The 25590-nt window shown below is 45.0% G+C and overlaps 2 protein-coding genes across 3 annotated transcripts; one reads left to right on the top strand and one right to left on the bottom strand.

Moving 5' to 3' along the window:
• Positions 1–9844: 9844 nt before the first annotated feature.
• Positions 9845–18336, bottom strand: MTO1 (mitochondrial tRNA translation optimization 1). 2 transcript variants are annotated; one of them, XM_035543029.2, is made up of 12 exons: positions 18098–18336; positions 17799–17998; positions 16163–16280; positions 15247–15536; positions 13896–14008; positions 13566–13756; positions 13169–13299; positions 12587–12791; positions 12334–12505; positions 11384–11502; positions 10728–10885; positions 9845–10549 (listed from the first exon to the last, which is right to left on the bottom strand). In XM_035543029.2, exons 1-12 carry the CDS (start codon positions 18300–18302, stop codon positions 10322–10324), a joined length of 2130 nt encoding a protein of 709 aa, XP_035398922.1. In that variant the 5' UTR covers positions 18303–18336; the 3' UTR covers positions 9845–10321. The 2 variants fall into 2 exon arrangements, with proteins under 2 accessions (XP_035398922.1, XP_035398920.1); XM_035543027.2 differs by having other exon boundaries at positions 12334–12791.
• Positions 18337–18527: 191 nt separating this feature from the next.
• Positions 18528–25428, top strand: CGAS (cyclic GMP-AMP synthase). The gene is made up of 5 exons (XM_035542917.2): positions 18528–18974; positions 19393–19615; positions 20204–20449; positions 21801–21903; positions 23538–25428. The coding sequence occupies exons 1-5, from the start codon at positions 18528–18530 to the stop codon at positions 23878–23880; spliced, it is 1362 nt and encodes a 453-aa protein (XP_035398810.1). The 3' UTR covers positions 23881–25428.
• Positions 25429–25590: the final 162 nt, after the last annotated feature.

Below are 25590 nucleotides of genomic sequence, written 5' to 3'. Positions count from 1 at the left end.
GCCAGGTAACAGCTGCAGTATGTGGTGCATTCTGTAGTGCATTGAGTAAACAGAGGAAACTTGCTGTCAAGAGGAAATAGTGTGAACAGAAAAAAAATTGCATAAGCAACAGAATCACATTAGGTTTCCAGTTAGTTTTGTACATGTGTTTTTCTGATGGTAACCAGAAGATGTTTCTCTTGGAGAACTGGTTAACTGTCATGTAGAGATTTTTAATGGTTAAACACTTCAATCTAAATGGCTTTCAGTACATTGCAGAACATTAGATAGTTGCATTTCCAAAAACAACCAAAAACATGAAGTTTGAGGATCCTTTGAGATAAGTCAGGCAATCTCTGAAGGACCCCCCATTTCAGCATTTTGCTCAGTTTTTATTTCAAAGCTGAGAGAAACTGGCAGGCACTTGACTGTCTTCAAGCAGCATGGTGTTGACCTGTCCCGTTTGATGGCTTTGAATTTAAATTTTGGGTGAAAGATGTTTATGGGATGTCTGCCTGAAGATGTACTGGAGCATTTCCCAGAGATGTGGTAAATGCGCACTGGTTAGGTCAGCACCAAATGGCATGGCGAGGTTCGTACTCGGTGCCTGAACAACAGGGATCCAGAGCTTTGGATCAGTCGGTTGAAGTGGAATTGGGTAACGAGTCAACAGATTGCTATTAGTTAATAGATAATGAGTTAAACATTTGGGGATATAAGAAATGCCAGCTATATTAGATGATGGTTCCAAAATAAGATTGAAGACTTGCTCTGAATCACTAAATGCAGATGAGCAGTTAATGGATAATCAGATCTGACTTGCATAATGATAGAGCTGTTTTACTAACCTTTAACATGGTTTCCCCACAGCATCCCCACGTAAGTCTGAAAAGAATTGAGGAGCTTTGCGGGATTACTGTTCCATGGCACCAGTATGTTTGTCGTGTTGTCTGTAACACCTCCAAAAAAGCAGATCTGTTTGAGTTACTGCTGTGTTGTTCTGATGTTTTGTTTTCCTTCCCTTCTTTAGCTGTGTGCCTGCTCTATAGGAATGTGTCTGTACTGCTTGAATAATCCTAACCTGCTATTAACTTCTCTGTGCTCTGTTTGCTTTGGTTGGATCTTTGCGCCTCTTTTTGGCTCACATTCTGTTTCTTAAACAGTAAAATCTGGGAGCATTATACTCCATTTTTCAAAAGGATAGGTGTACTAAGTACAGTTGGAAACAAGGGCTGGAGCACTTAAGTCTCTGCAGAAGATGCTGGAATGCAGTAAAGGATTCTCCTTGCAATACTTTAATTCTACTTCTGAAGGTTTGTTAGTGTCCTGAAGTATATAACAAAACCGGGGCAGTTGTACCATTGCCGTAATAAAGCTCAAGTATCTTTCCAACTCTTCGCATGGTTCTTTGCAGTTCAAGATGCTTCCAAGAGAATTTGGTCAAACTGGTTGAGCAAAGCAAAAAGCTCTAATTGGGTCGAAAGGAATAGCAGCTTTGGCACAGTTTTATCTACAGTGTGGCTTTGTATTAGATTTCTTGTGCATTCCTGTTGCTGAGCCTAACAAGCCTGTGAAGGATAGCAGGATGTTTGGTTTGGCCAGCGTGGGCTGGGCATGCAGTATCCAGCCCTTCTGTTTGCAGTTCCTCTGTGTTCTTTGGACCAGCATTGTCCTAAGCTGGATGTACTCGGTCACAGTTTGGAAATCAGCTTGCAGTAAGCAACTGCTTCAAATTGAAACCTTCAGGTGAAATTGGGTTTGAAACAAGCAGTCAGGTGTTTGGAGTGTCCGTGATCCTAAGCAGCCAAAGCTGCAGGGAGGGCAACAAATACAGACAGGCTATGGAGCTAATTGCAGTTTAGTTAGCCTGTCAATGAGGAAAACTGCAAAACGTGGCAACTGCAGAGCTGCCGGGAAGCTGTTTTGTATTAAAATTGCCCAGCTGGGCAGGCACAGAAGTCAGCCAGTTGCTTTGGAAAAAAGCAACTTTGTAGTTTGGGTTCTGACTCTGTAGGAGAAAGGAAAATTTTAAGCCTAGAGGAACAGGCAGAACTGCAGCTAACAACTTAACATCGTGCACAATTAAAATACATGCTCGTGAATGCTCTACCTATGATATTATCAACTGCTTTCAAGTGTTAAACCTCAGTTTTACACCAGTTCTGATTTTTTTTGACTATTGTAGACAAGTTTTGCTTTCTATGCACTAATGCGATGCCATCTCAGTTCTTTTATTAATCTTTGACTACATGGGGAAATTGTTAGACTTTTGTAAACAATATTTGGGAATAAAGCTACTTTGGTCAAACTTTTAATAAACGTTAATAGTTGAGAACTGTTTGTCTTCTGACTACTTATTTCTTCAAGCAACTTCTACAGCTGTCCTTAACTCTTTTCATACTGTCCTGTAACGCCAGGGCTTGTAGATACAGAAGCGTGAAAGCATTGAAATAAAGGGTGAGGTAGTGGAATGTACAAAACTGGCTAGAATATTAACTTTATTTGGAGTTTTATTGCTGGCAGGGGCAATGGGGAGATGGAAAATTGAAACTAGTTTTCTTTCTAGTTGATGGTGCATGCTTTAGGATCCTGAAGGGCTTTTGGTACGCAGAAATATTCTAAAAATGTATGTGGCTAGGTGTTGAGGGACTTGGATACAACAAAGCCTCCTCTGCACAGAGCAGAAATGGAGCAGCACAGTCGTTACAGCTGTAGCCAAGTAACTTCTCACTCAGGGTTGTTTCCCTGGGTAAATATTTCAGACTGGAATAAAATGGGCTGTGTTCAGACTGCTGCCCCCAAGGTAATTTAATTATATCTTGAACCAGTACATGCTACTACTGGAGCAGTTAATTTTACTGAAATTAGAGATGAAAGACTCACGTTCTGATTGTAGGTGGCTTAATGTATGTTGGAAGGCAGTGGCAAGCTTTGTTTGGGTCAAATTACTGATTCTTTTTCTATTTTTTTTTCTTCATTACTTGGTCAAGAAAAAAATCAGGAAACAATAAAACATACTGTAGCGCAATATCCTTTTCCTCGTTAGTGCTGTGTGATTCAGTGCCCATTTGAGAACAGCATTACCTTGGTCTAGATGACAAAAATAATCTGGTTTTCGTGTATATTAGTTAAACAGCTAGGTAGTGCCTGGAGGGGCAGGAGGAGGTTCTTTGTGGGGCTGGCCAGCCCCAGCAGTGCCTTGCTGCTGTAGTTTTTGCTCTGCAGAGCACAACTCCAAACACTCAATGCTTATTTTCGCTGGTGCCCAAAGTGGCTGAGCTTAGGAGCCTTTACTTCCTGTGAAGGATGGAGGCTGAGACTTTTTTTTTAGTTCTTTTTTTTTGTGTGTGCATGTGTGTTCTTTTTCTATTTTAAACCCTTTGTGCATCAATGCAGGCCAAGGTCATTTTTCCATCCTTGCCCTGCTGCTGTCCTTGGATGGGTGCACTGGGAATGCTGGAGGGTGAAGATTAAGGAGAAAAAGCATTGGGCAACCAGGAATGTGTTTTGCTGTGAGCTTCCTTCAAAACAACACCATTCCTTTCCCTTGCCTACCTTGATGAGGGTGGCTGCAGAACTTCTTGCTGGTTGTTTGACACCCTTTGCAAGGTCTATCTCAGCCTGACATAGATCTGTTTATCTTTTGCTTCTGGATCTAAAATACTAAAATATGGCTGCTACCTCCAAAGCTCCTTTCTACTAGATTTTCTTCCTTCTCCCTTTCTCTCTTTTTGGTGCAAATTCCTATCAGTATTAACAACTCTGAGTTTACAAGATTCCAGACCTTTATTTTCAACTCCTCAAATCATTCATGTCGTTTACTGCACCAAATAATTCTTTCAGTTTAGGAATTTGGCCTTCTGAAATTGCAAACCTTAGACAATAGCCAAATCATAAACTGAATGGAAGAACAAACAGAATTTAATGGTGACCATGGAAAATAACATTGGACTGAAATTCATTTCTCCTGTAACGCTACTACCAAGGGGGAAGCTGAACGTGCTTTGCTTCGGGAAGAAGAGAGTGTCCAGGGTGCAAAAGAGCCTAAGGAAAACCTGGTAGGTGAAAAAAAAAAACAAAACACATCAGTTTCCAAAAGACAGTGGCTATGATTTTTTTTTTTTTTTTTAGGTTTTCCTGAATCCTGTTTAGTGCCCTCAGGTTATTCCTGTACCATAAATCAATTATAGCAGTCTCCTCCCCCCCCCCTTTTTATTTTTAAATGAGTTTACTTTTCTTGGCTGCCTACTGATAATTCTTTAATCCTTTATGCTTCAAGTATTCACACAACATAATTCAAGCCTGCCAGCTTCTCTGCACTGACAACAGTTAAGCATGCATTTTCCTCAAAAGCTGGTGGGTGAAATACTGGCACTGGAGATAACTGGAGCCAGCTCACCCCTAAGTCAGGGTACTGTCTGTCCTGCCAGCAGCAGTCACTGTCACCTTTTCCTTTTTAGCCCACTGAAATTAAAGTTATATGACACAAAGTGAAGGAGCCACCAGGGAGTCCACTGGAGCAGTCAGCGGCTGATGAGACAACCACTGCCAGGCTGCACCACGAGGAAAAGGCAAGGCAAGGTGACCTTCCCCTCCAGGAGGGCTTTTATTGCAGTTCTGACTGAAATTTCATAGAATCACAGAATGGTTTGTGTTGGAAGGGACCTTAAAGACCATCTAATTTCACCCCCCTGCCATGGGCACGGACACCTCCCACCAGACCAGGTTGCCCAAAGCCTCATCCAGCCTGGCCTTGAACACCTCCAGGGATGGGGCATCCACAGCTTCTCTGGGCAGCCTGTGCCAGGGCCTCACCACCCTCTGAGTAAACAATTTCTTCCTCATCTAATCTATGCCTATCCTATTTCAGTTTAAAATTGTTACCCCCTTGTCCTATCCCTACACTCCCTGACAAAGAGTCCCTCCCTAGCTTTCCTGTAGGCCCTCTTTAGGCCCTGGAAGGCTGCTATAAGGTCTCCTCAGGGCTTTCTCTTCTCCAGGCTGAACAACCCCAACTGCCTCAGCGTTTCTTCACAGGAGAGGTGCTCCAGCCCTCTGATCATCCTCGTGGCCCTCCTCTGGCCCCACTCCAACAGATCCTTGTCCTTCTTGTGCCGTGGGCACCAGAGCTAACAACAGTAATTTACATTTAAAAGAAATTTTCAGGTTCTGCTTATCTGCAGCCACGTAGGCATATCTTAAGCAAAACCCCCATTTTTTTCTTTGATATATATATATATATATATATATGTATATATATATACATATTATATATGATTTGTATATATATACACATATATAAAAACTGTTTATGTGCCAACTTTTTTTTAATCATTAGCTATTTAAAGGGTCACTTAGGACTTCTTTCAAACCTGCAGTTATTCTTTTGAAGCTGGATTCTAAACAAGTTCCTCAGTAAATGGGGGTGGGGGGGGAGAATAACAAATGGCTTAAGTAAATATTTAGTTTTATACGCTGGACTGTGGCTTTGCTAACAGGACATGGGTATTTTGGAGAAAGAAACATAGGCTCCTTTGGTGTTAAAGTTGTGTCTGAGTAATGCAAACAAGCCCTTAAATAGCCTTTTCCCGAGGAAAAGAGTAGATGAATTCAAGTGTAATGATACGTTTGCTGCTACTTGACTTTTATTTCTAGTAATAATAACTAGCATTATTCAGTCTGCTGATAAAGTTATGAACTGTGGAGTTATATCAGTCTGCTGATGCATTTACGAACAGCGCTGCTTGGAGAAGGAAGGGGGATGTATGCACGTTCATGGGGACCAGGAGAAAGGAAACAGCAAACCTGAACAAGAGAAGAGCTTCTCTGCCCCGCCACAGCCTCTTCTTTACTAGGGTAGTGCCCACGACTCACTTCTGGGCAGGAATCCCAGGAATTTCCACATTAACAGCACAGCTGAGGAGGACTGAGACCACGGAGCTGGTCCGTACCTGATGCCTGCCAGCTCCAGGCAGTGTCACCGAGCCGGCTGGCGGTGGCCTGGCCAAAGTCCTGCCAGGTGCCGTGGGACAAGGACAAACCCTTGCTGAAGCAGCTGGCTCAGCACTGCCGGCCTCGGCAGCCTTTCTACTCGTGACTCCCAAAATCCCATACACTTGCGACACTGGCCACACATGGCACTTTTCAAGTTAAGCCACATAAAATTTGCAACCGAGGCGGCTTGTCATGAGCCTGCTGTCAGCTCCCCTTGCTGCCTGCCGCTCTGTAAGTCACAGGGAGAGCTCATTTCCCATCTGGCTCCATGCCTGCTCGCCAGTCAACCACATCAAGCTTTGATTCACGTGGAACAAGAACAGCGTGTGCTTATCAGTCCCCAGCGGTGCCTGAAAACATGCCTCCTGGGGCTTGCGTTGGGAGGTGCAAAGATGCTAGAAATGAAAGTCTTCACCCTTCGCTTCATCCACCTTCCACCTCTACCACAGACAGCATCAGCCTTCCCTGAACTGTGCTCCCCGCGGGGAGCAGCGTGCTGCCCACTCGGGGTGGCTCTGCAGACCTGCTGCCATGCAGGGGGAAGCTGTCCATGAGGGCACGTTCGAGTCTGTGGTTCACAACCCCAGGGAGACACCACAGCCTGTCAACATATCTAGACTTAAGCATGCTAAGACGTGATGAAGTTGCAGCCTGCGGCTTCTAGGCTGGAATATTTGCCACTGCTGGACTCCCCAGCACAGAGGACAAGGCTCACGCTCCACATTTGGTCACTAGATGACGGTGACTATGGAGTCAGAAAGTTTCTGATGGGAAGCCACATCTGTCTCCTCCCTCAGACTTACACATTCAGGGTTAAGCCTGTGGAGAAGTTTGTGGAAATAATAGAAAGAAACCCCTCCCCCCCCCCCCCCCCCAAGCACCCATGTGGTGAAAAATATAGAAGATGAAGAATCAATCCCTTTTTTTTTCCCTGCTCATTTTGTAATAGCAGCTGCAGTCCTTCACTTTCCTGAAGAATGGTCACCACTAACCTCCAGCACAAGAGGGGAAGGCCACGTTTTGTTTCTCACTAGCCCTGCAGAGCCACAGAAAGAACTGCAAACAAGCACAACACAGGCCATGGCGCAGGAGGAAGCCCAGAAAGCACCCCAGAAAGCACCTCCCTAGTGGAAACAGTGGCTCCTCAGGGAGAGCAAATTCCTCCTTCAACCACTAACAACTGTGATCTTGGGATGCCCATCACTGAGTGGAGAAGCACAAGAGGTAACCAAGATGATAAACTCCTGGGCATCTACAATGACTGCAAGTGAAGATCATTGCTTACCCAAGTGCAAGGTACTTGCAAGGGCCAGCAAAATGGAGGGCTAAGGAGAGCCATTTAGCACAACCACCACTGCAACTATTAGAGCAGCTGGGTGACCATCAAAGACTGGGTAACAACAGCTTTTAGTGTCTCCTGGCATAGTACAGTTTCCTATTTTTCTCTTGCTGCCATCTTCCTGACAAAAATAATGAAAAAGATAAAGAAACTGGGCAGGTGACATTCAAGTACTATATGAAATGAAAGCTAGAACACAAAAGGAAACCAACAGTTGTCTTGAAAATATGGTACAAGGTAGTATGGTAGAGATCTGAGGAAACGTTGCTCAGCAAAAACTGGCCTGTGTTCTGCAGGAAAGAAAAAAAGAGAATCACATTGAAACAGGGAACAAAGAGACCCTTGGTATGTGCAAATGAGTTAGGCCAGCCTCATGCACCCTACCCTCCCTGCTTTTCTGGTCACAGCATGGTTTACAGGAGCACGAAGTACAGTTCATTACAGCACAACCCAGGAAAAACAAACAGACGTCAATGTTAAAGACAAGCTGGTCCTGCCCTTCCCACCCTGCCAAGCTCAGCAAGACCACAGGAGCTGTGAGGTTCTAAGCTCACTTTGTCTTCACATAAAAACCAAGCCTTGTACATAGTAACAAGTCTTCAGCAGTGAGTTAGAAAGCAGATGGCACAATGTCTGCAGTTTATCTGCCCATGCTATTTGCAGCAGATTATTTAGCCTTTCTGCGCCTGGATTTCTTTAGAAAACAAACAGAACTGCTTACTTACAGCTAGGACTTCAGTTAATGTCAAAAATCTTCTCAGACAAGAATTGTTCAACAAGTATGTTATATATAGCATGCCCTACATAAAGGAAATAACTAACACCTGAGGAACAGCCAGTCCTCAAACTTGTGCACGTGCAAGGCTTTACATTGCAGTAAGTACAGACATCGTTCTCCCACAAGTGTCTTGGCAAGGCAAGTTACCAGCAGCCGAGGACCCACTTCATGCTGAAATAGAGCAGTTGTTACAAAGGATTTGGAAAGCAATAGACTTCTAACTTCATTTTTTTTACCCCTGAGTTAATTCTTTCTCTCTTCCCAACTCTTAGACCACAGCTGTGCGTTATTAAATAGCTAAAAGAAAGACAGTCAAAACCTCACTCCTTCTGGCTCTTCCTCTTAGCTTAGTGGAATCACCCTTTGATTGACACCGGTGTGTGCAAGAGCAGAACCAAGGCCTTTGTAACACAGAGATAAAATAAGTTTGGCACTAGGTAAAATTGTTTGCCTTTGTAGCAGGGTATGAGGGGCTTGCCTTTAAAAACAGACATGAATGGATGCAAGGTTTTCCTGTCAGGCAGCTGCTGATGAGAGCTAGGAAACGCAGTTTTGAGACTGCACAATCTTTTCAAAAGTGAGAGGATGAAAGTGTCAATAGGGCTTCCTTCTTCGTCTGTAAAAAACACACCTAAGTTTTTACAGACATAGCTACATCGAAAATGGACAAAATGCAAAGACAATGCATTGAGCAAAGCATGAGACTTTCTTAATCAGCACTTCAGCTGGTTTGAACAGGCAGAGCAGGAAGGGAATCGGGGCTTCTTTGGATTCCCGTAGCCAGAATTTTAAGAACACCAAATCTGGATCCTGAGTTACACTACAGAAAGTGTAACTGCTTTCCTTACACTAAACCTGAGGCTTACAGGGTTGAAGTAATTGAGCCAATAAAGCTGCCAGTAGGCCATAAAGGGGCAGTTGCACTGCTTTTCTGAACCATTCTGACATGAAGACCAACCTACAGATCATTTGCCTAAAGCTGTTCTGTACGAGCCAAGAGCTGGTGACAGAGCGACGCACTGAGGAGGACAGATGATTCCCCAAACAGCTCTGTAAGCTCTGCCCATCCTCCTGCTGCATGACAGGATTTCTGTCAACAAAAAGGACAGAAAAGGAACCACTCATGCAGAGCAAATAGAGAACAGTCCAGAATGTAATTTCAAAATGATAGCTATACTTAACTCCCACAGAACTTGTTCCCAAGCTTGCTTGCCCATTCAATTCAGAGGATGCTGAGGATTTAAAAAGAAATGAGGTGTGTTTGAATAGAAGTACAGCGTTAAGTTTATTTTGAGCAAAAATGACTATCAGCAGAGAGACCACTGCTAAATCAGGCAAGGATTCAGTAGGTGCACAGCAACAGCTTGAACTCAGTGTTTCCTGATGGCACGTGACAAACCGACTGATCTTGCTCAGATGCAAATTCTGTTACTGCCAGCTGCAGGGCCAGTGCTGATGAAAAATCACTGGTCCTGCTTCCCTGGGCTGCAGAGCCCCTCGCTGCTCTGGCCTCCGGCACGGGAGGCTGTCTGCACGCTGCCTGGAGTTGGCACAGGTTCACAACAAGCCCCCTGCCTTGCTCAGCACCCTGGCCGAGGCAGTCTCAGCCTTCACCAGCTCTGCAGCGAATCTAGCACTGCCTCTGTACTTTATCTGTGTGTGAACTGTGACCAGATGAATTGCCAGGGCTCTACTGAAAGAAAGTAACTGCAAGCTCAGAGACAATTTCTAGTTTGCTAAGCAACAACCAAGCTCTTCAGCAAGTTTCAAGACCAGCTTTATTTATTTTAAAGGAGAACAGGAAAAAAAACATGATACAGTGTTTACATTCAGTTGGCCTCCTACACAGATTTTACTATTTTTATGGTGCACACGTTCCTAGCCAAGAGTTTCCTGTTGGCTAACATCACACTAAACCATCAGGCCGTAGCCACTGCACAGCTCTAAGCACCAGTACCAGAGTCAGTGGAGCACTTTCCAGCTCAAATCCTCTTGTGCTAATGTGGGTTCACGCTTGGTAACATTTCTCACTCATTTCAAAAGAGCAAAACACAGTCGTTTCCAAGACGCTTTATGACAGGTTTTGATGATCTGACATCTTCTACAGAAGCAGAGCTTTAAAGGCAATTCCTGCATCTTGTTGGCTCCAGACAACATCATTTTTATCTGTGACGATGCTAAGGTGAGCACAGGTGATCTTGCCACGTACTCTAGCAGGAGGCGAATGCTTCTCACACAGGTGTTTTAACAAAAGTACTCTCCAGCTCCTCTTCAGAAAGCTCTGCTGAAATCTGTGTTTGGGAAGCTGCTTTCTCTGAGTATGTTTTCCCTGGTAAATACTTATCAGTCTGAGGGAAAGCCTTTAGCTTCTCTGCCTTCTGTTGTTTGTTTTTCACAAATCTTAGCAGGTTAACAATAGCTGCTGGGGTAATTCCAGGGATGCGGCTGACTGCACCAATCTGCACGTAGAAACAAAAACAAGTCAACCTAAAACAAACCCAGACTCTGAAGCCGGACAGAAATGAGATCAAAACCTGTGGGTATTCCCTTCCCTGATTCTCCTCACACCCATGTCCCTTGGGAAGACACGGAAGGGATTTCACTGCTGTTCAGCCTTGCTGTGGCCCAGTGACTTACCGTCTGGGGACGGTTAGAGCTCAGTTTCTCCCGCACCTCTGTTGACAGTGATGCATCAATAGCAAAGTAATCTAGGTCCTCCGGCAGTTGAAGGGCTTCGTCTCGACGCACTTCTTCTATTTCCTGCTGTTGGTTGACTACACACCACTCATAAGCAGCTGTGACAGACGATCAGGGAAACAAGAGGACAAGATACAGACATTCACATGAAGGAAGTCAATCCCAGAAATTCTTGGAAGCAGAAAGAACAACTCTATCAAGATGATCAAAAGCACTGAGGAACCTTCTAGCCTCACAGATTAAGGAGCCTAATTCATATCACTACTTTGGAAGAAATCATACTCTTTAATTTGGTACAGGAATTAAGATACACAGATTAGCTTTTCCTCTTCTTCCAGGAGAGGATGGTCTATTTGATGGAACAGTACAGAGCAAAAGCCCAGGAGTGAACACAAATAATTGATGTCACCCCACAAAGTGAAACACAGGCACTCAGACATGACTGTAGCCTATGGTAATACATGCATGCCCTGATAGGAGTGCTTCACTTCTCTAAACAGCAACATGAAACACACAGCAATGAAGCGGCTTGCTCTGCCGTTACTAAACAAACCCCACACAGATCCCGCTAGGATATCGTAACCCTTGTACTTTACCTTCTATTTTCAATCTCTCTGACAGTTCTCTCCATTGAGCGAACTTTCTCAGGGGTTCTGGGATAGCCCTTGCCAGAATCTCCATGTTGGCCTCTGGATATTGAAGCACGTCAAAGGCACTGTGAAGAACAAGAGTAGATTTTTTATGGTATGAAGTACTGTTACTTGCGTCGTTCCCAACTCAAACTTTTCAAGGTGAGGCCAGTAACAGCACAGACCAGACCAACTGCAGAGCACAGCTCACCTCCCTACTACCTTCTCTCAATACACAGATGAGCAGTTCAGCTCTCCTTGCTTGTTTTTAGGTTACCAACTTTTATTTACAATCTAAGTCATTCTGCCGCACTAATTGCTGTTATTGGTAAAGAGGGATCTTCAAAATCCCTCACTTAAGATCTTTTTGTATGTCATACGTTATAGGGTGCAGTATGATTTTTAGATCCCCATCAGCTTTTAAGGAAAAATGAACAGCAAGATAGAAGAAACCAAGTAAGGGCATTAAGGAGAGCCTTTCAAAGAGATGGAGTCAGTGACACCTTAGTCACTGGTTTAGAACACAAAAGATAGGTGAGATACAGGATGGGTAAGGTAAACAAGGGCCCTCGTGTTCAAGAACAGCCACCAGCTAACACTAGCATAAAATTTACACTGCTGCTTTATCAAGCTTTCAGCGAAGCAGCAACCCACTGCAAAACTTTCACCATTTGGTGACACTCTCAGTACAGCCAGCAAGCACTGACTGGGCCAGTAGAGCACTCTCTTTCGGAGCCTAGGTCAGTGCCAGGAGTTGTGGCACAGCAGAAACCCCAATGTCACGCTTCTTCTATAGGCAAAGATCAGGTGTGAGCCCCCCGAAGGTGATAGAGCTGGAATCTTGGAGTATTGACAGCTTCGGGAAGGCTGACCTGCAAGCGCAGGTCAGACAAGAAGGCTTCAGCTGAAACCATTACCTCATAGGTGACCTTCGATTGCTACTCAGGTGAACTTCTGGTATTAGCTGGGACCATTTGGATACACTGAGCTGAAGGGATTTCAGTGCTGCAATTCCATCCTCTAAAGCAGCCTTCATCTCAACCGCTTGTTCGTATCGCTGCTGTGACACACACCCGGCTTCCTCAAAACCTGCAGAGGCAGGCGGCACATGGGACAGAGGTCTAAAACCAGGCAGCGCTGCTGACTGCAAGAGCCACCCTAAGAAACTACCTCTGTGGGTAAGCCTGGCGTCGGCGTTGTCCGGCCTGAGGGACATGCGGAACTCCACGCGGCTGGTGAACATGCGGTACGGCTCGTTGGTGCCCAGCGTGGTAAGGTCATCGATCAGGACACCGATGTAGCCCTCTGTGCGACTGACAATGAAAGGGGGTTTGCCACGAACCCGGAGGCATGCGTTGATGCCAGCAATCACACCCTGGACAGACAGAAAGCAAAGCGAAAAACGTTTACTGGTCTCGTTATGGCTAGAATATCAGCACGTCCGCATCTAAACACTCACGCATCCAGCTGCACCTTGGAAAACAGAATAACTGGGGCTAGTAATCCAGGCAGTATCTCCCCAGCAATACTACAACTGTCTGAAGAGCTTCTTGGCCTCTGCTGACACACCTACAGACATTTCCCACATTTTTAATTATACCCTCCGCATGGTCTCCATGGAATCAGGGCGGGCAACAACCATAAAAACATCTCACTAGAACAAGATGGGCCTACCACGACCGCGTATCAAGGACAAACACCAAGACAATATCCCTTCCTGAGCGCAGAGTCCACACCATCAGATTCACCTACCTGAGCTGCAGCTTCTTCATAGCCTGTAGTGCCGTTTATCTGGCCTGCAAAGAAGAGCCGCTGAACAAGACGGGACTCGAGAGAAGCAGTCAGCTGACGGGGATCTAAATAATCATACTGCACCCCATAGCCTAGGACAAAGAAAAAGAGAGATCTTAAGTGAGGGATTTTGAAGGTCTCTATTCTATGAACAACAGCAATCAGTGGGGCAGAATGACTTAGTTTACCAACTTTCATTTACAATCTAAAAACCACCAAGGAAAAATCCCTGCATCCAAGAATAAATTCTAATTTTGTTTCATATTTACCTTGGTTCGCTACGCTGTAAACAAAATCTGTTTTTTATTAGCTGGTAACCAATATGAAACACAGACTTACAACTATCTGCACCCCTCACCTGGCTGTAACATCTTGGCTTTTTCCAAGCCTCGGATAGATTTGATCACCTGCTCCTGGAGCTCAGGCGGCAGTGTCATTGACAGGCCTTGAGGGTAAATGACGTTGGACTCCAGGCCTTCGGGCTCCAGCCACACCTGATGCTCACGATTTGGGAAGCGCAGAACCTTTGCTTCCAAGGAGGGACAGTATCTGCGACATGAAATAGCCATAAGCATCATCTGATCTGGAGAAAATGCAATTTTCCAGAAGCAAAATAAGGCAGATGTAGAGTTTCAGAGAGACTGTCAGCTCCCACCACTCAGAGCCTCGTATGGTGCCACATACTTACCGGGGACCCTTTGTCGTCTCCCTCACATGGTTGTTCAGGTGGAGGTTATCTTGAACAATTTGCTGAGCTTTCGGGTTAGTGTAAGTCAGGTAGCATGAGAGCTGATCTTCTGGCTGAAAGAGGCCAAAGCTCGCTTTAAGGTAATCCAGTCACAACACCCTGCGTTCTTACTGAACAGCTCGTTTCTGAGGACCTCCAAGCTTGGACAGCTTGCTCTCAATTCCTGCAGAGCTGGGTAGTGCTGTTATACCCACTGCACATACAGAATACGAGTAATATATACGAGTAATCTGCCCAAAAGCAGACCAAGAACACAACTTGGGAGTCCAGAATCTGAGTTCCATCCTATACGCTGCATTCCTAATTACAGGATGGATATTCCTATTAAAGCAACAGATTCTATCACAGCATTCCCATTAACCACAGCAACTCAAAGCCCTGAGGAGCTCTGAAGAGGACTAAGTGCTGACTCTTCAGCCACCACTCAATTAAAAAGTTTGCTGAAGACTAAAGAAACCTATCAAAATCCTGCAATTAACATGGAAAATTCAAACTTTGGAAAGAAAAACACTATGTAAAATATTTCACTATTTTTTTCTGGAACAAAAAAGTTGATAGACTTACATTCAAAACTGTAATAAATGTTGCACTTCAACTCCTTAAAACCTATTCTACAAATACCTAGGGCTTCAAGTGATATCACATCCTCAACCCCTCAATTATAGTAGGTCGATACCTATATGCTCTGGGACAAATTAACTCCTTATACTTAATCTGGTGCTGTTCAGCCACACTAGATAAGAATGCCATACATTCTACACAATTTTCTTTGGAAAATTGAGTTTCTTCTTTTAATTTACTGTTAACATGCCACCTCTTAAGTTCTGTGGCTAACTCCATCCTTTCTTTCTCCTGGTCTACACTACTAATGACCTCTATTTTCAATATTTCAACCTGTTACTCTCGTGCTTTGGGTAGCAAGCAAGACACAAATCTCCACAATACTGGTCTAATACCAGCTGTATTTTGTAAACGACACATTTACCCAGCAGGAAAAGAATACTGCTAACAACACCCTATTTCATACAATTCTCACTGTAAAGATAAAGAAAGTGGTCTCCAGGTTGGGCAGCAAGAGGAAAAAGGTACTTGCTTTGAAAAGTGAGCAAGCAAATTCTTCCTTTGCATGGAAAACCTCAGAAACTTCTAGTATGAAGAATACTGCCCAGCTCACCTTCCCAGCCATGAAAATCCCTTACATCAGCTCCCTGGGGGATTCTCAGCGTGACATTCCCAGAACCACCCCGAGTCACTCCCTGGCTACACGTGCATTTGACTTGTGCTACCTCACCTTGATCCACACAGCCTTGCTGAGGAAGCTGAACGGCACAGGGGGATTGTCAGCTGTACGTTCCTCCAGGCCACTGAAGTCAATCGTGTCCTTGGCAAGCCGGGGCGGTGTCCCAGTCTTCAGCCTGCCCACGGCGAACCCCAGTCTCTCCAGCGTCTGCGCCAGCCCGATGGACGGCTGATCCCCTAGGCGCCCGGCCGGATGCTTCTCCAGGCCAACGTGGATCATGCCCCTCAGAAACGTGCCCGTGGTCAGGATGACACTCCCCGCATGCACTGTGCTCCCATCCCCTGAAACGGCAAGTTTTCAGAGGTGCATTTATTTTACCATCAATGAAGCCCTGGTATGCTGGTCTAGAACTAGACTAACTGTCCACCAAGGGCTTATGCAGCTTTTTTTATTTGACGAAATCAGTACCTCAATAGCATTAATAACAGTAACTATCATAAGCAGCACATACAGTTACTCCTATATTTTTATTATTCCCCCAAGTGTGTTACCCAAACACAGAAATCCTACTCCTGGGAAAAATTCCTATCCAGGCCTTCATTTTGGAAAGCCTGCTTACTAGACCAGCGAGTGGTAACAAACCACGAGACTACTAGTAACAGGACACTACTGTCCAGAAACATCGTCTGCAGCATACTCTGTTTGCCAAATAAAATTTCATAATACCGCGTGGAATTCAAAATCACGAGTCTGGAGAAGATTAAACATATCTGAATTCTCAATATCCAATCATGTTTTTCATTGTGTTAGAGATACTTAGTTAGGCTTAGTTTACACCCAGCCTAATTGGGTGTAATTTGCCTGTTGGCTAATTCAACTTTCTCACTGCTGAATCAGAAGTGTTTACCCTGCAGGCTGCTCTTAGTGTAAAGTAACTGAAGGTGCTTACGGAGCTGCTTGCACATACCCAGAACGACTCCTCTGACTCGGCACTTCCCAGGATGGTCTGGTTCTGGTTCTGTCAAGAGAAGATCTTCCACAGATGCCTCATGAACTGTCAACAGTGGTGTGTTAAGGATTTCCTTCTGTCATGAAAGGAGTTACTGCAAAAATCTAGGAAGTTCTGAGACATTTCAGCAGTGCCACACCTTGCCATTTTACAAAATATGTTAGCTTCTTCCCCTTTCCACTCTTACCAGGCCACTTGACAGACATTCAAGTACTGTACCAGTTCCTGATTTATTAAGTAGAACTTTCCATTCACAGAGTTTAAGCTCAAAAGAAACTATTTGTTTATGAACACTGAAATGTATATACAACATTAGAGAAATGTTTAAACCTACACTGAGCCCCAACCATCTGTACTGTATTAAAGCACCAACCTGAAAGGTATCTAGTTTAGACAGGAAGATGTCAAAAAAAAGTATCATCTTCTATAATTCATCCTAATACTGCAGCTTTGACTAATATATTCTAATACTCCAGCATAAAAATACATAGAGAAAATTCCAAGAAATAAGCCCACATTTTAAAACTAGTCATCATTCTTAATTTTCTCTTAAAATACTCTGCAACACCATTCCTGCTGTTTTAACCCAACAGCAGTATATAGGTATCCTAATATGTTGATGATGTATCCTGAAACAGTCGTCTTGGGAACCCTCTACGCTAGGGCTCCTGTTCCCAGCTTGATGCTGTCTCTGCTCCACCTCAGCAGGTGGGTTCAGGTCCCAGCTTCTAATACAGTGCTATGGGACAGAAGCAGGAGCTGGTGGCACGCATGGTGAGTCCAGCTGATCATCCTACCCACTGCTCTGTGGGGCATCTGACCTGACCACCCAGGGCTTGTAAGAACACAAGGCAGCACTGCCCTATTTCTGCAGAACCACCTCAGACTGGGTTCTTGCAGACAATGTTGTGCTCTGCAATAAGCGGTATTACCACCAGCTGCATTTCTCTTTTAAAATGTAGGTGTCACATGATATAAAACAAAATATATTTTAGATTTAAGTTTCCAGAAAGGAAAAAAAAAGTATGTATTTGAGAGTACATAATGCGTCTCAATAACATCACATTTTGTTTATCAGCTAAGGAACTAGGATTCCTTTGCAGCTTTTTGCAATCCTCGGATCAATGTTTCTCCTTCCCCCACGTGCTTTAATTTTCAGATATCCTCACACACTGCAGAACAACTGAGACCTTTTTGAGAATATTGAACAGCGCAGGCTTCCTTAAGGTTTGTTTGGCACTACCTTCTGTTAGTCTGATCTGGAGGGAATGGCCTCAAGCTGTGCCAGGGGAGGTTCAGGCTGGAAACGAGGAGACATTTCTTCTCAGAAAGAGCAGTCAGGCATTGGGATGGGTTGCCCAGGGAGGTGGTGGAGTCACCGTCCCTGGGGGTGTTTAAGGAAAGGTTGGACGTGGTGCTTAGGGACATGGTTCAGTGGGTGACCTTGGTGGTAGGGGGATGGCTGGACCAGATGATCTTGCAGGTCTTTTCCAACCTTACTGGCTCTACAATCTCCTCATCTCGGGACAGCTTCAGTAACCCCCGGCCTGGCGCAGTCCTGCCATCACCCGCTGCCCCCCCATCCCTCTCTCACCCGCATGTTGTCCCTGTAGAGGCCGCGGTCCACCTGCGCCCGCAGCCCCCAGACGGCCGGCCCCTTGCAGCGGTTGAGCACTTTGTAGTGCACGCCGGCCAGGTCGCACACCCGGCCGCACAAGCCGTCCAGCGCGTCCACCTCCCTGACGAGGTGCCCCTTGCCGATGCCGCCGAAGGACGGGTTGCAGGACAACTGGCCTGCGGGGAGCACACGGGGAGAGAGCCGTCAGCGGCCGGGGGGGCAGCGCAGGAGGCCCCGAGCCGCCCCTAACCCAGCCCCGGTCCCGGTGCCGGTACCGATGGTGCCGATCTTGTGCGTGAGCAGCAGCGTGCGGGCCCCGCCGCGAGCAGCCGCCGCCGCCGCCTCGGTCCCGGCATGGCCGCCGCCGATCACCACCACCTCGTAGCCCGCTGCCGGTGCCGCCCCGCTGCCCGCCCGCCGGGGCCCGGGGCTCGGTGCCGGCGGTAGCGCCAGGCGGCGCCACCGGCTGCGGCACAACATGGCTCCCGCGGGCTGCCCCCGCCGCGGCCCGGCCCCCGGAACGGGAAGCGGGGCCCGGCGGAGCCGCCACGTCCCGCGGCGCCCGGGCGCCCCTCAGCGGCCGCCGGCTGCTCCGGGAGGGCGCCGGGGAGGGCGGTGCCTCGGCTCGGCTCGGCCCGGCCCCTCCTCCCGGCGGGACTTTCGGTTCCTCGGCGCCGTCTGGAAACGGAACCCGGGGCGCGGATCATGGAGGGCGCGGGCGGCCCCGGAGAGCGCCGGCAGCGGTCGGTGCGGCGCAGGGGGATCGCCGGGCGCGGCTCCTCCGCCGGCGGCGAGCCGAGGGAGGGCGGCCCCGCTGCCACCGGGCGCGGCCGTGCCGCCGGGGCAGCCCCGGCCGGCGGGAGGCGGCCGGGGGGCTCCGCGGAGAGACGAGGAGAAGCCGCCAGGGCAGCCCCGGCCGGCGGGAGGCGGCCGGGGGGCTCCGCGGAGAGAGGCGGAGAAGCGGCGGCGGTGCCCCCCCTGAGGCTGCGGGGGGTGCTGTCGCAGCTCAGCCTGGGCCGGCGGGACGTGTCGGAGGCGTCGGGGCTGGTGAACCAGGTGGTATCGCACCTCATACAGGCCATCCGCGGCAGGGACGGCGGCTTCGGCTCCATCCGCAGGCTGGGCGCCGGCAGCTACTACGAGCGCCTCAAGGTGGGTGCGGGACGGCCGCGACCGCGGGGCTGGGCCCGACCGGCAGGGCCGGCCCACCCTCAGCACCGGGGGATGGCTTCCTAACGCAGCTCCAGGCATGGCAACGCGTTTTATTTCCTCGTAGTTGGTTCCTGAGTGCAAAAGAGAGACCGCTGAGAACTCACCTGGCACTTAGAGCAGTTTAGGAATCCCAAAACTGTCTTAAAAACTCAGTAAGTTGAAAAAGGGCATAACATCAGGACATTGCTGTTCTCTACAGCAATCCTGTAACGCCAATCCGCCAGAAATAAGCTCCTATTTCACACCAGACGTGGCAAACACACCAAGGCATTCCCAGGTAAAACCTCAGGTAGGGTAAAAGTCTAAAGAGAATAAAGCCTAAGTCACACATTTAATATGGTGTTCTCGTACTTTGCAGATATCTGAGCCAAATGAGTTTGATATCATGCTTGTAATGCCTGTCATGAGAATTCAGCTAGATGAGTGTGATGACACCGGAGCCTATTATTATCTAACGTTCAAAAGAAATCCAAAGGAAAAGTATTTGAACAAGTTTTTAGATGAAGATGGAAAATTATCAGCCATTAAAATGCGTACAGCACTAAGAAAAATTATTAAAGAAGAAGTAAAAAACATTAAGGGTAAGTCCTGAGTGAACAAGTTTCACACAGCAATGCAAAAAATGCAGTTGTATCTTAAGGTCTCTTGTCCCATGTGTAGCACTGCCTACAAAACCTATGTGTTTTGAACCTCTCTGCCCTATACAAAGGACTATTTGCTGAACTGGTAGCAAAATGAATTAAACTACCTCATTAGCTATTACTATTTCATATCTGTCTGTAAGATGTATCCCCTTTTAGGGTGTTCTTTTTCTGAAAAGCCTTCTGCTATGTCATGGCCAAATCACTTCAGTCTAAATGTCTTCCATAGTGAAACAGTTCATTGGAAAGCATTGCTATGTCTACAGAAGACATCTCAAATAGAGTCAAAAATACTTTTTTTAAAAAAAAAAAAGCAACATCTTCAGTTCAAGAGAAGTTTTCCTTATTTTGTAGATGGAGGCCTCAGCTGGCCTCTTTAATGTTTTAAAAATCCATATGCATTTCACAAATCCTATAGAATAAAGCACCTGAGACTTTTGACTGATTATAAATTCCTGTTCAGTGAACACCTTATCTTCAAAAGATGCTTCTTCTAACATGAAAAAAAAAATATATTTTTGTTACTAGATGTGGAAGTAACTGTGAAAAGAAGTAAGGTTGGAAGTCCTGCAATAACTCTACTGATCAAAAAGTCTTCAGCAGAAATATCAGTGGACATCATCTTGGCTTTGGAAGTTCAGCAGAGCTGGCCTCTCAGCACTCAGGATGGCCTCAACATTGAACGGTGGCTAGGAAGAAAAGTCAGGAGAGAGCTCAGAAATAAACCGATTTATTTAGTAGCCAAGCAAAACAAAAAAGAAAAGGTTCTAAGAGGTACTTCAAATACATACCATAAGCCTAAGTTAAGAAATATCTTCTCTACAACTTGATCACTTATAAACGTCATAAAAGGGTATCCAAATTCTGTTCAGTATTCTGCCATCAAGGTACACAGACCTTTAATTTATCCTGGATGTAGCCAGATCATCTTTGAAACCGCTCTTTAAAACATCAGATTTGTGACACTGCTTGTCCTGTGCTGAAATCTAAAGACAAAACTGCTTTGCAGACTGTACAGTAACAGATTCTAACAGTATTATATTCAATCTGTTAAATCAAATACAGGCATACGTATTTTCCCTGTGCTAGTGCTGTATTAAACAGCAACATCCACTCATTTATAAGGAAAATAAATTAAGGCGATTTCTAAAAAGACAGAGAACATCCCTGTAAAAGGCACTTAGAAGTTCTATACTTCTGCAGGAAGCAAACTATACTTTTTTAGCATGATACATTATTTCTCATTGAAATCTAATATGGCTGCAACATGACTGCTATTATTTTTTTTTTTTCCTAGAGGACTGTTACAACAAGCCTACATTAGTTTGCAGAAACATCTCAACTTGGCATTGTATTAAGATAATTGGTGTTTTCAGCAAAAAGAGTTCTGGCAGCTTGGTATTTTTTTAAGTTAGGATACCTATCTTAACAGTGCCAAATAGCTCACCACTGCTTTACTGGGGTCTTTCTCATTGAAAATTAAATGCAAATAGTAATCAAACCAAACAGGTAGGGAAACATTGTAACTTAAGTGAGGAAGACAAAAACGAGTGTTGGTGTTTTAGAAATAAGGGGCTGAGCTGTACTGATCATTGTTTTCAGAAACATTACCAGAACAACAAAAATAAATGCTTTTCAACAGTTACCAGAGTCAAGCTCAGAATTGGATTACTTGCACTAAGAAATTTAAACCAATCATCAAGATTTGTTTACTCAAAACCAAAATGGTTAAGCAATAAGGCCAATAATACAGAACAGAAATTGAGAGGTGGTAGATTTCTGTAAGTAGTGCAATTATTCCCCATATGATGTTCAACAAATGCCAGAAAGTTCAGAATCAAGCTTAATTTTAAAAACTGAAGCCAAATATCCTTGAGAATATAAAGAAAGCATCCAGGCAATTAACTAGGGCCTGTAACATTACAATTTTATTTGTATGGAGTGCTGGGGAATTGAGGAGTTAACTCATTTTAGTAACTGCTGAATTATTTTTTTTTAGGTGCAAAGAAATTGTTGATATTTTAAATTCAGTCAGTTTTAAATGTCTTTTTTTTTCTATTTTTCTTCTAGTTATACCTATATTTACCGCTGTGTAATCATTTATCAATCTTGTACTCCACTTTAGGAAATACCTGGCGACTCTCTTTCTCACATATTGAAAAGGCCATGATGAACAACCATGGCAGCATAAAGACATGCTGTGAAACCGATGGAGCAAAATGTTGTAGGTTGGTATTTCACAGTAATATTTTACTTTAAGCTAGTTTGAGCCTTAATATTGCCCAGCACTGTTTCAGTTTAACATTTAAGAATTTGGTCTAGAAGTAATTATTCTTAACACGGTACAAGAATAAGAATTTTAAGCATTAATTCTTGCATCACTGTTCTAGAGTAGTACAAGCTTGCAGGTACTCATTGAATGTCTGACTTGCATGTACTCAGGGAGAGATGGAAACAAATCACATTGCAGATTTATGTTCCAAATTTGCCTTTCAAAGCAAACAGATCTGACTTGCCAAGTAATCTTTCCTAAAGTCAGAAAAATTAGCTCAAAAATCTGATGAGACAGCTTTCTGAGCTTTGTAAGCAAATTACAGTTCATGGCAAGGCAATTTATTAGATGATGTTGAGAAAAGAACTGCTGAATGGGATCAGGATCAATAAATGTGATTTTTCACTCTAGTAAAATCTGGTTCACACATTTCTTTGAAGAGAAAAAAACTGCATCAGCTACAGAACCTACTTTATGGCAAAACCACTTCGTAGTTTACTTGATTTCATCCTGCACAGAGTCAATAGTCACAAGAGAACTAATACAGAACTCCTTATCTTTGCTTTATAAGTAGTATCAGACATGCTATGTCCTTGCCTAGCAATGAATTGAACTACACCTCAACTCACAGAGTACCACAGGAAGGCAGTGGTACTGCCTTCAGTGTAAATCCAAGCTCAAAGCGCAGCTTTAATCTTCAGCAGTGCTCCAAGTTCACGTTATACTGGTAGCAGTATCTGCAGCAGGGACACTACCATGCAAGCACAGTGCTACGATTCTATTATACTTCTAGGGTTATCCACCTTATTGCTGCACTTACTTTAAAATTTTATTGAAAATATTCCTTTAGAGTAAGAATATTTTTATTTAATAGAATTTTTATTTTATAGAATCATAGAATGGTTTGGGTTGGAAGGGATCTTAATGCATCTTATTCCAACTCCCCTGCCAGGGGCAGGGACACTTCCCACTAGACCAGGTTGCTCAAAGCCCTATCCAACCTGGCCTTGAACACCTCCAGGGATGGGGCATCCACAGCTTCTCTGGGCATCCTGCTCCAGTGCCTCACCACACTCATTGAAAATAATTTCTTTCCTGTATCTAATTTAAGTCTAGCCTCTCTGACCAACCCCAGCTCCCACAGCCTGTCTTCGTAGGAGAGGTGCTCCAGCCCAGTGATCATCTTTGTGGCTCTCCTCTGGGCTCGTTCTAATACTTCCATGCCCTTTTTGTGCTGGGGGCCCCAGAGCTGAATGCAGCACTCCAGGTGGGGTCTCACAAGAGCAGAGCAGAGGGGGACAATCACCTCCATTGACCTGCTGGCCATGCTGCTTTTGATGCAGCCCAGGATACGACTGGCCTTCTGGGCTGCAAGTGCCCACTGCCAGGTCGTGTCAAGCTTCTTATCAACCAGCACCCCCAGGTCCTCCTCCTCAGGGCTGCTCTCAATCCATTCTCCACCCAGCCTGTATTTGTACTTGGAATGTGCTGGAATTTTCTTTCATAAATAATGTGTATTTAAATATCTAAAACAGACGTTTAGAACTGACTACGTAGAAGGTACCTAATAAGTTCTTATTTATTTAACAGGAAAGATTGTCTCAAACTTCTGAAGTATCTTCTAGAGAAACTTAAAATGAAACATGCAAAAGAATTAGAAAAATTTTGTTCCTATCACGTCAAAACTGCCTTTTTCCACTCGTGTGTCATTTGGCCAAATGACACAGATTGGCAGCACGAAAACCTGGAACACTGTTTTCAGAATTATCTAGAGTATTTTCTGCGTTGTTTGCAAGATTCTCAGCTGCCGCACTTTTTTATTCCCCAATACAACTTGCTCAGCCTGGATGACAAAGCAAGCAACAATTTCCTTTCCAGACAAATAGGCTATCAACTGAACAACGGATTCCCAATATTTCAGCAGGGATATTAAAAAAGTTATTTACAGTAATTACGTGAAAGCAAATCATGTAGATTTGCATATTGTAAAACATGTTTAACGCCTAAAGCTACATCTCAGTAGTTTGATACTATCGAAAAACAAAAACAAACCCTTAAAAGAAACTGGAAATTTTAATTAATATTTGATGGGGACAGTTATGAAGGTGACCTGACTGTAATGTGAAAAATCCTGACATATAATGACTGCTAAACAGAGGAGAAAACACCTGCCAGCTTGAGAACTTGACCTTCAGCCTAATAACAGCCTGGAACGAACGACATCCCGGAAGTGTGGCTGAATAGCTCATACCAGTCCCTCCTCGGTTACCGTTGTTACACCTGTACATACATTATGTATATTTATATTACATAGATGGGTGCATATATATGTACATTATACATATATATCCTACAAGAAACTGAGCTGCTTGAGCATGTATAGAGAAGAGCAACGAAGCTGGTGAATGGACTGGAAGACAGGACTTCTGAGGGGAGACCTCATCACTCTACAACTACCTGAAAGAAGGTTGCAGTGAGGAGGGTGTTGGCCTCTTTTCTCAGGTGAGAGGGTCAGTTCTCTTCAATGTTTTTATAAATGATTTGGACACAGGACTTGCATGCACACTGAGTTCACTGATGATGGAGGAGCTAGAAGGAGCTGTTGCTCCCTTGAGGATCGAGAGGCCTTGCAGAGAGATCTTGATTAGAGAGCTGGGCAATCACCAACGACATGAAGTTCACTAAGAGCAAGTGCCAGATTTGGCACCTGGGACAGGGCAATCCTGGATATATCTGTTCTTTGCGTAGAAGCTTCAAGGTTGGAAGAGACCTTCAAGATCATGTGGTCCAACCATCGCCCTATTGCCAATGTCACCCACTAAGCCATGTGCCTAAGCACCACATCCAACCTTTCCTTAAACACCCCCCGGGGATGGTGACTCCACCACCTCCCTGGGCAACCCGTCCCAATGCCTGACTGCTCTTTCTGAGAAAGAATGTCTCTTAATTTCCTATCTGAATCTCCCCAGCAGAACTTGAGGCCATTCCCTCTAGTACTATCAGTAGTTACCGGTGAGAAGAGGCCCAGCTCCCCTACTTTCCTTTCAGGTAGTTGCAGAGAGCAATAAAGTCTCCCCTGAGCCTCCTCTTCTCCAGACTAAACCACCCCAGTTCCCTCAGCAAGTCCTCATAGGAGTTGCGTTCCAGGCCCTTCACCAGCTTCGTAGCCCTTTGTAGCTGGGGAACGAGAGGCTGAAGAGCAGCCTCACAGAAAGGCAGCTGGGGGTTCTGGTTGATGGTACATATCACTCTGCTGCTGTAGTACTGACTTTCCTACCTCAAATTGCCTTTCTGCTTCTAATTGCTGCTACTGTTAATTGTTACTGTATCCTTAGTATTTGTTACATATATATACAAACACTTGTGCCTTAGTAATAACTCTAATATGTAGATGAATAAAAGCTCTTTCCCTTATTAATCATAGTATTATTGCTAGTAGTGATTTGCGTTAATTTATAATAAAGTAACAATCTTTAATAAACAAAGACTCAAGTCCTTGTGTGTCATGGAATCCTTCGAGCTCATTTTAACAGTCTCTACAGCTGCTGGCCAGCTGGTTCCCTCCCCCCCCTCTTTTTTTGATTGCAACTGTATTTATCTTCCCTATCCATATGCAGATTTCACCTGCAAACTATCAAGTTAT

The sequence above is a fragment of the Cygnus atratus genome, chromosome 3 (assembly GCF_013377495.2).
Source record: "Cygnus atratus isolate AKBS03 ecotype Queensland, Australia chromosome 3, CAtr_DNAZoo_HiC_assembly, whole genome shotgun sequence".
NCBI lineage: Eukaryota > Metazoa > Chordata > Aves > Anseriformes > Anatidae > Cygnus > Cygnus atratus.
The sequence above is the reverse complement of the archived record's forward strand: the minus strand, read 5'-3'. Positions and strand labels throughout refer to the sequence as shown.

Bases quoted from the DNA above. Each gene is read 5' to 3' on its own strand.
- MTO1 (XM_035543027.2), bottom strand. From the start codon at position 18,302: ATGTTGTGCCGCAGCCGGTGGCGCCGCCTGGCGCTACCGCCGGCACCG. The intron at 17,999-18,097 runs GTACCGGCACCG...TGCTCCCCGCAG, and splicing joins GCACAAGATCGGCACCATCG to GCCAGTTGTCCTGCAACCCG. The intron at 13,757-13,895 runs GTAAGTATGTGG...TTCATGTCGCAG, and splicing joins GAGACGACAAAGGGTCCCCG to ATACTGTCCCTCCTTGGAAG.
- CGAS (XM_035542917.2), top strand. From the start codon at position 18,528: ATGGAGGGCGCGGGCGGCCCCGGAGAGCGCCGGCAGCGGTCGGTGCGG. The intron at 19,616-20,203 runs GTAAGTCCTGAG...TTTTGTTACTAG, and splicing joins AGAAGTAAAAAACATTAAGG to ATGTGGAAGTAACTGTGAAA. The intron at 21,904-23,537 runs GTTGGTATTTCA...TTTATTTAACAG, and splicing joins GATGGAGCAAAATGTTGTAG to GAAAGATTGTCTCAAACTTC.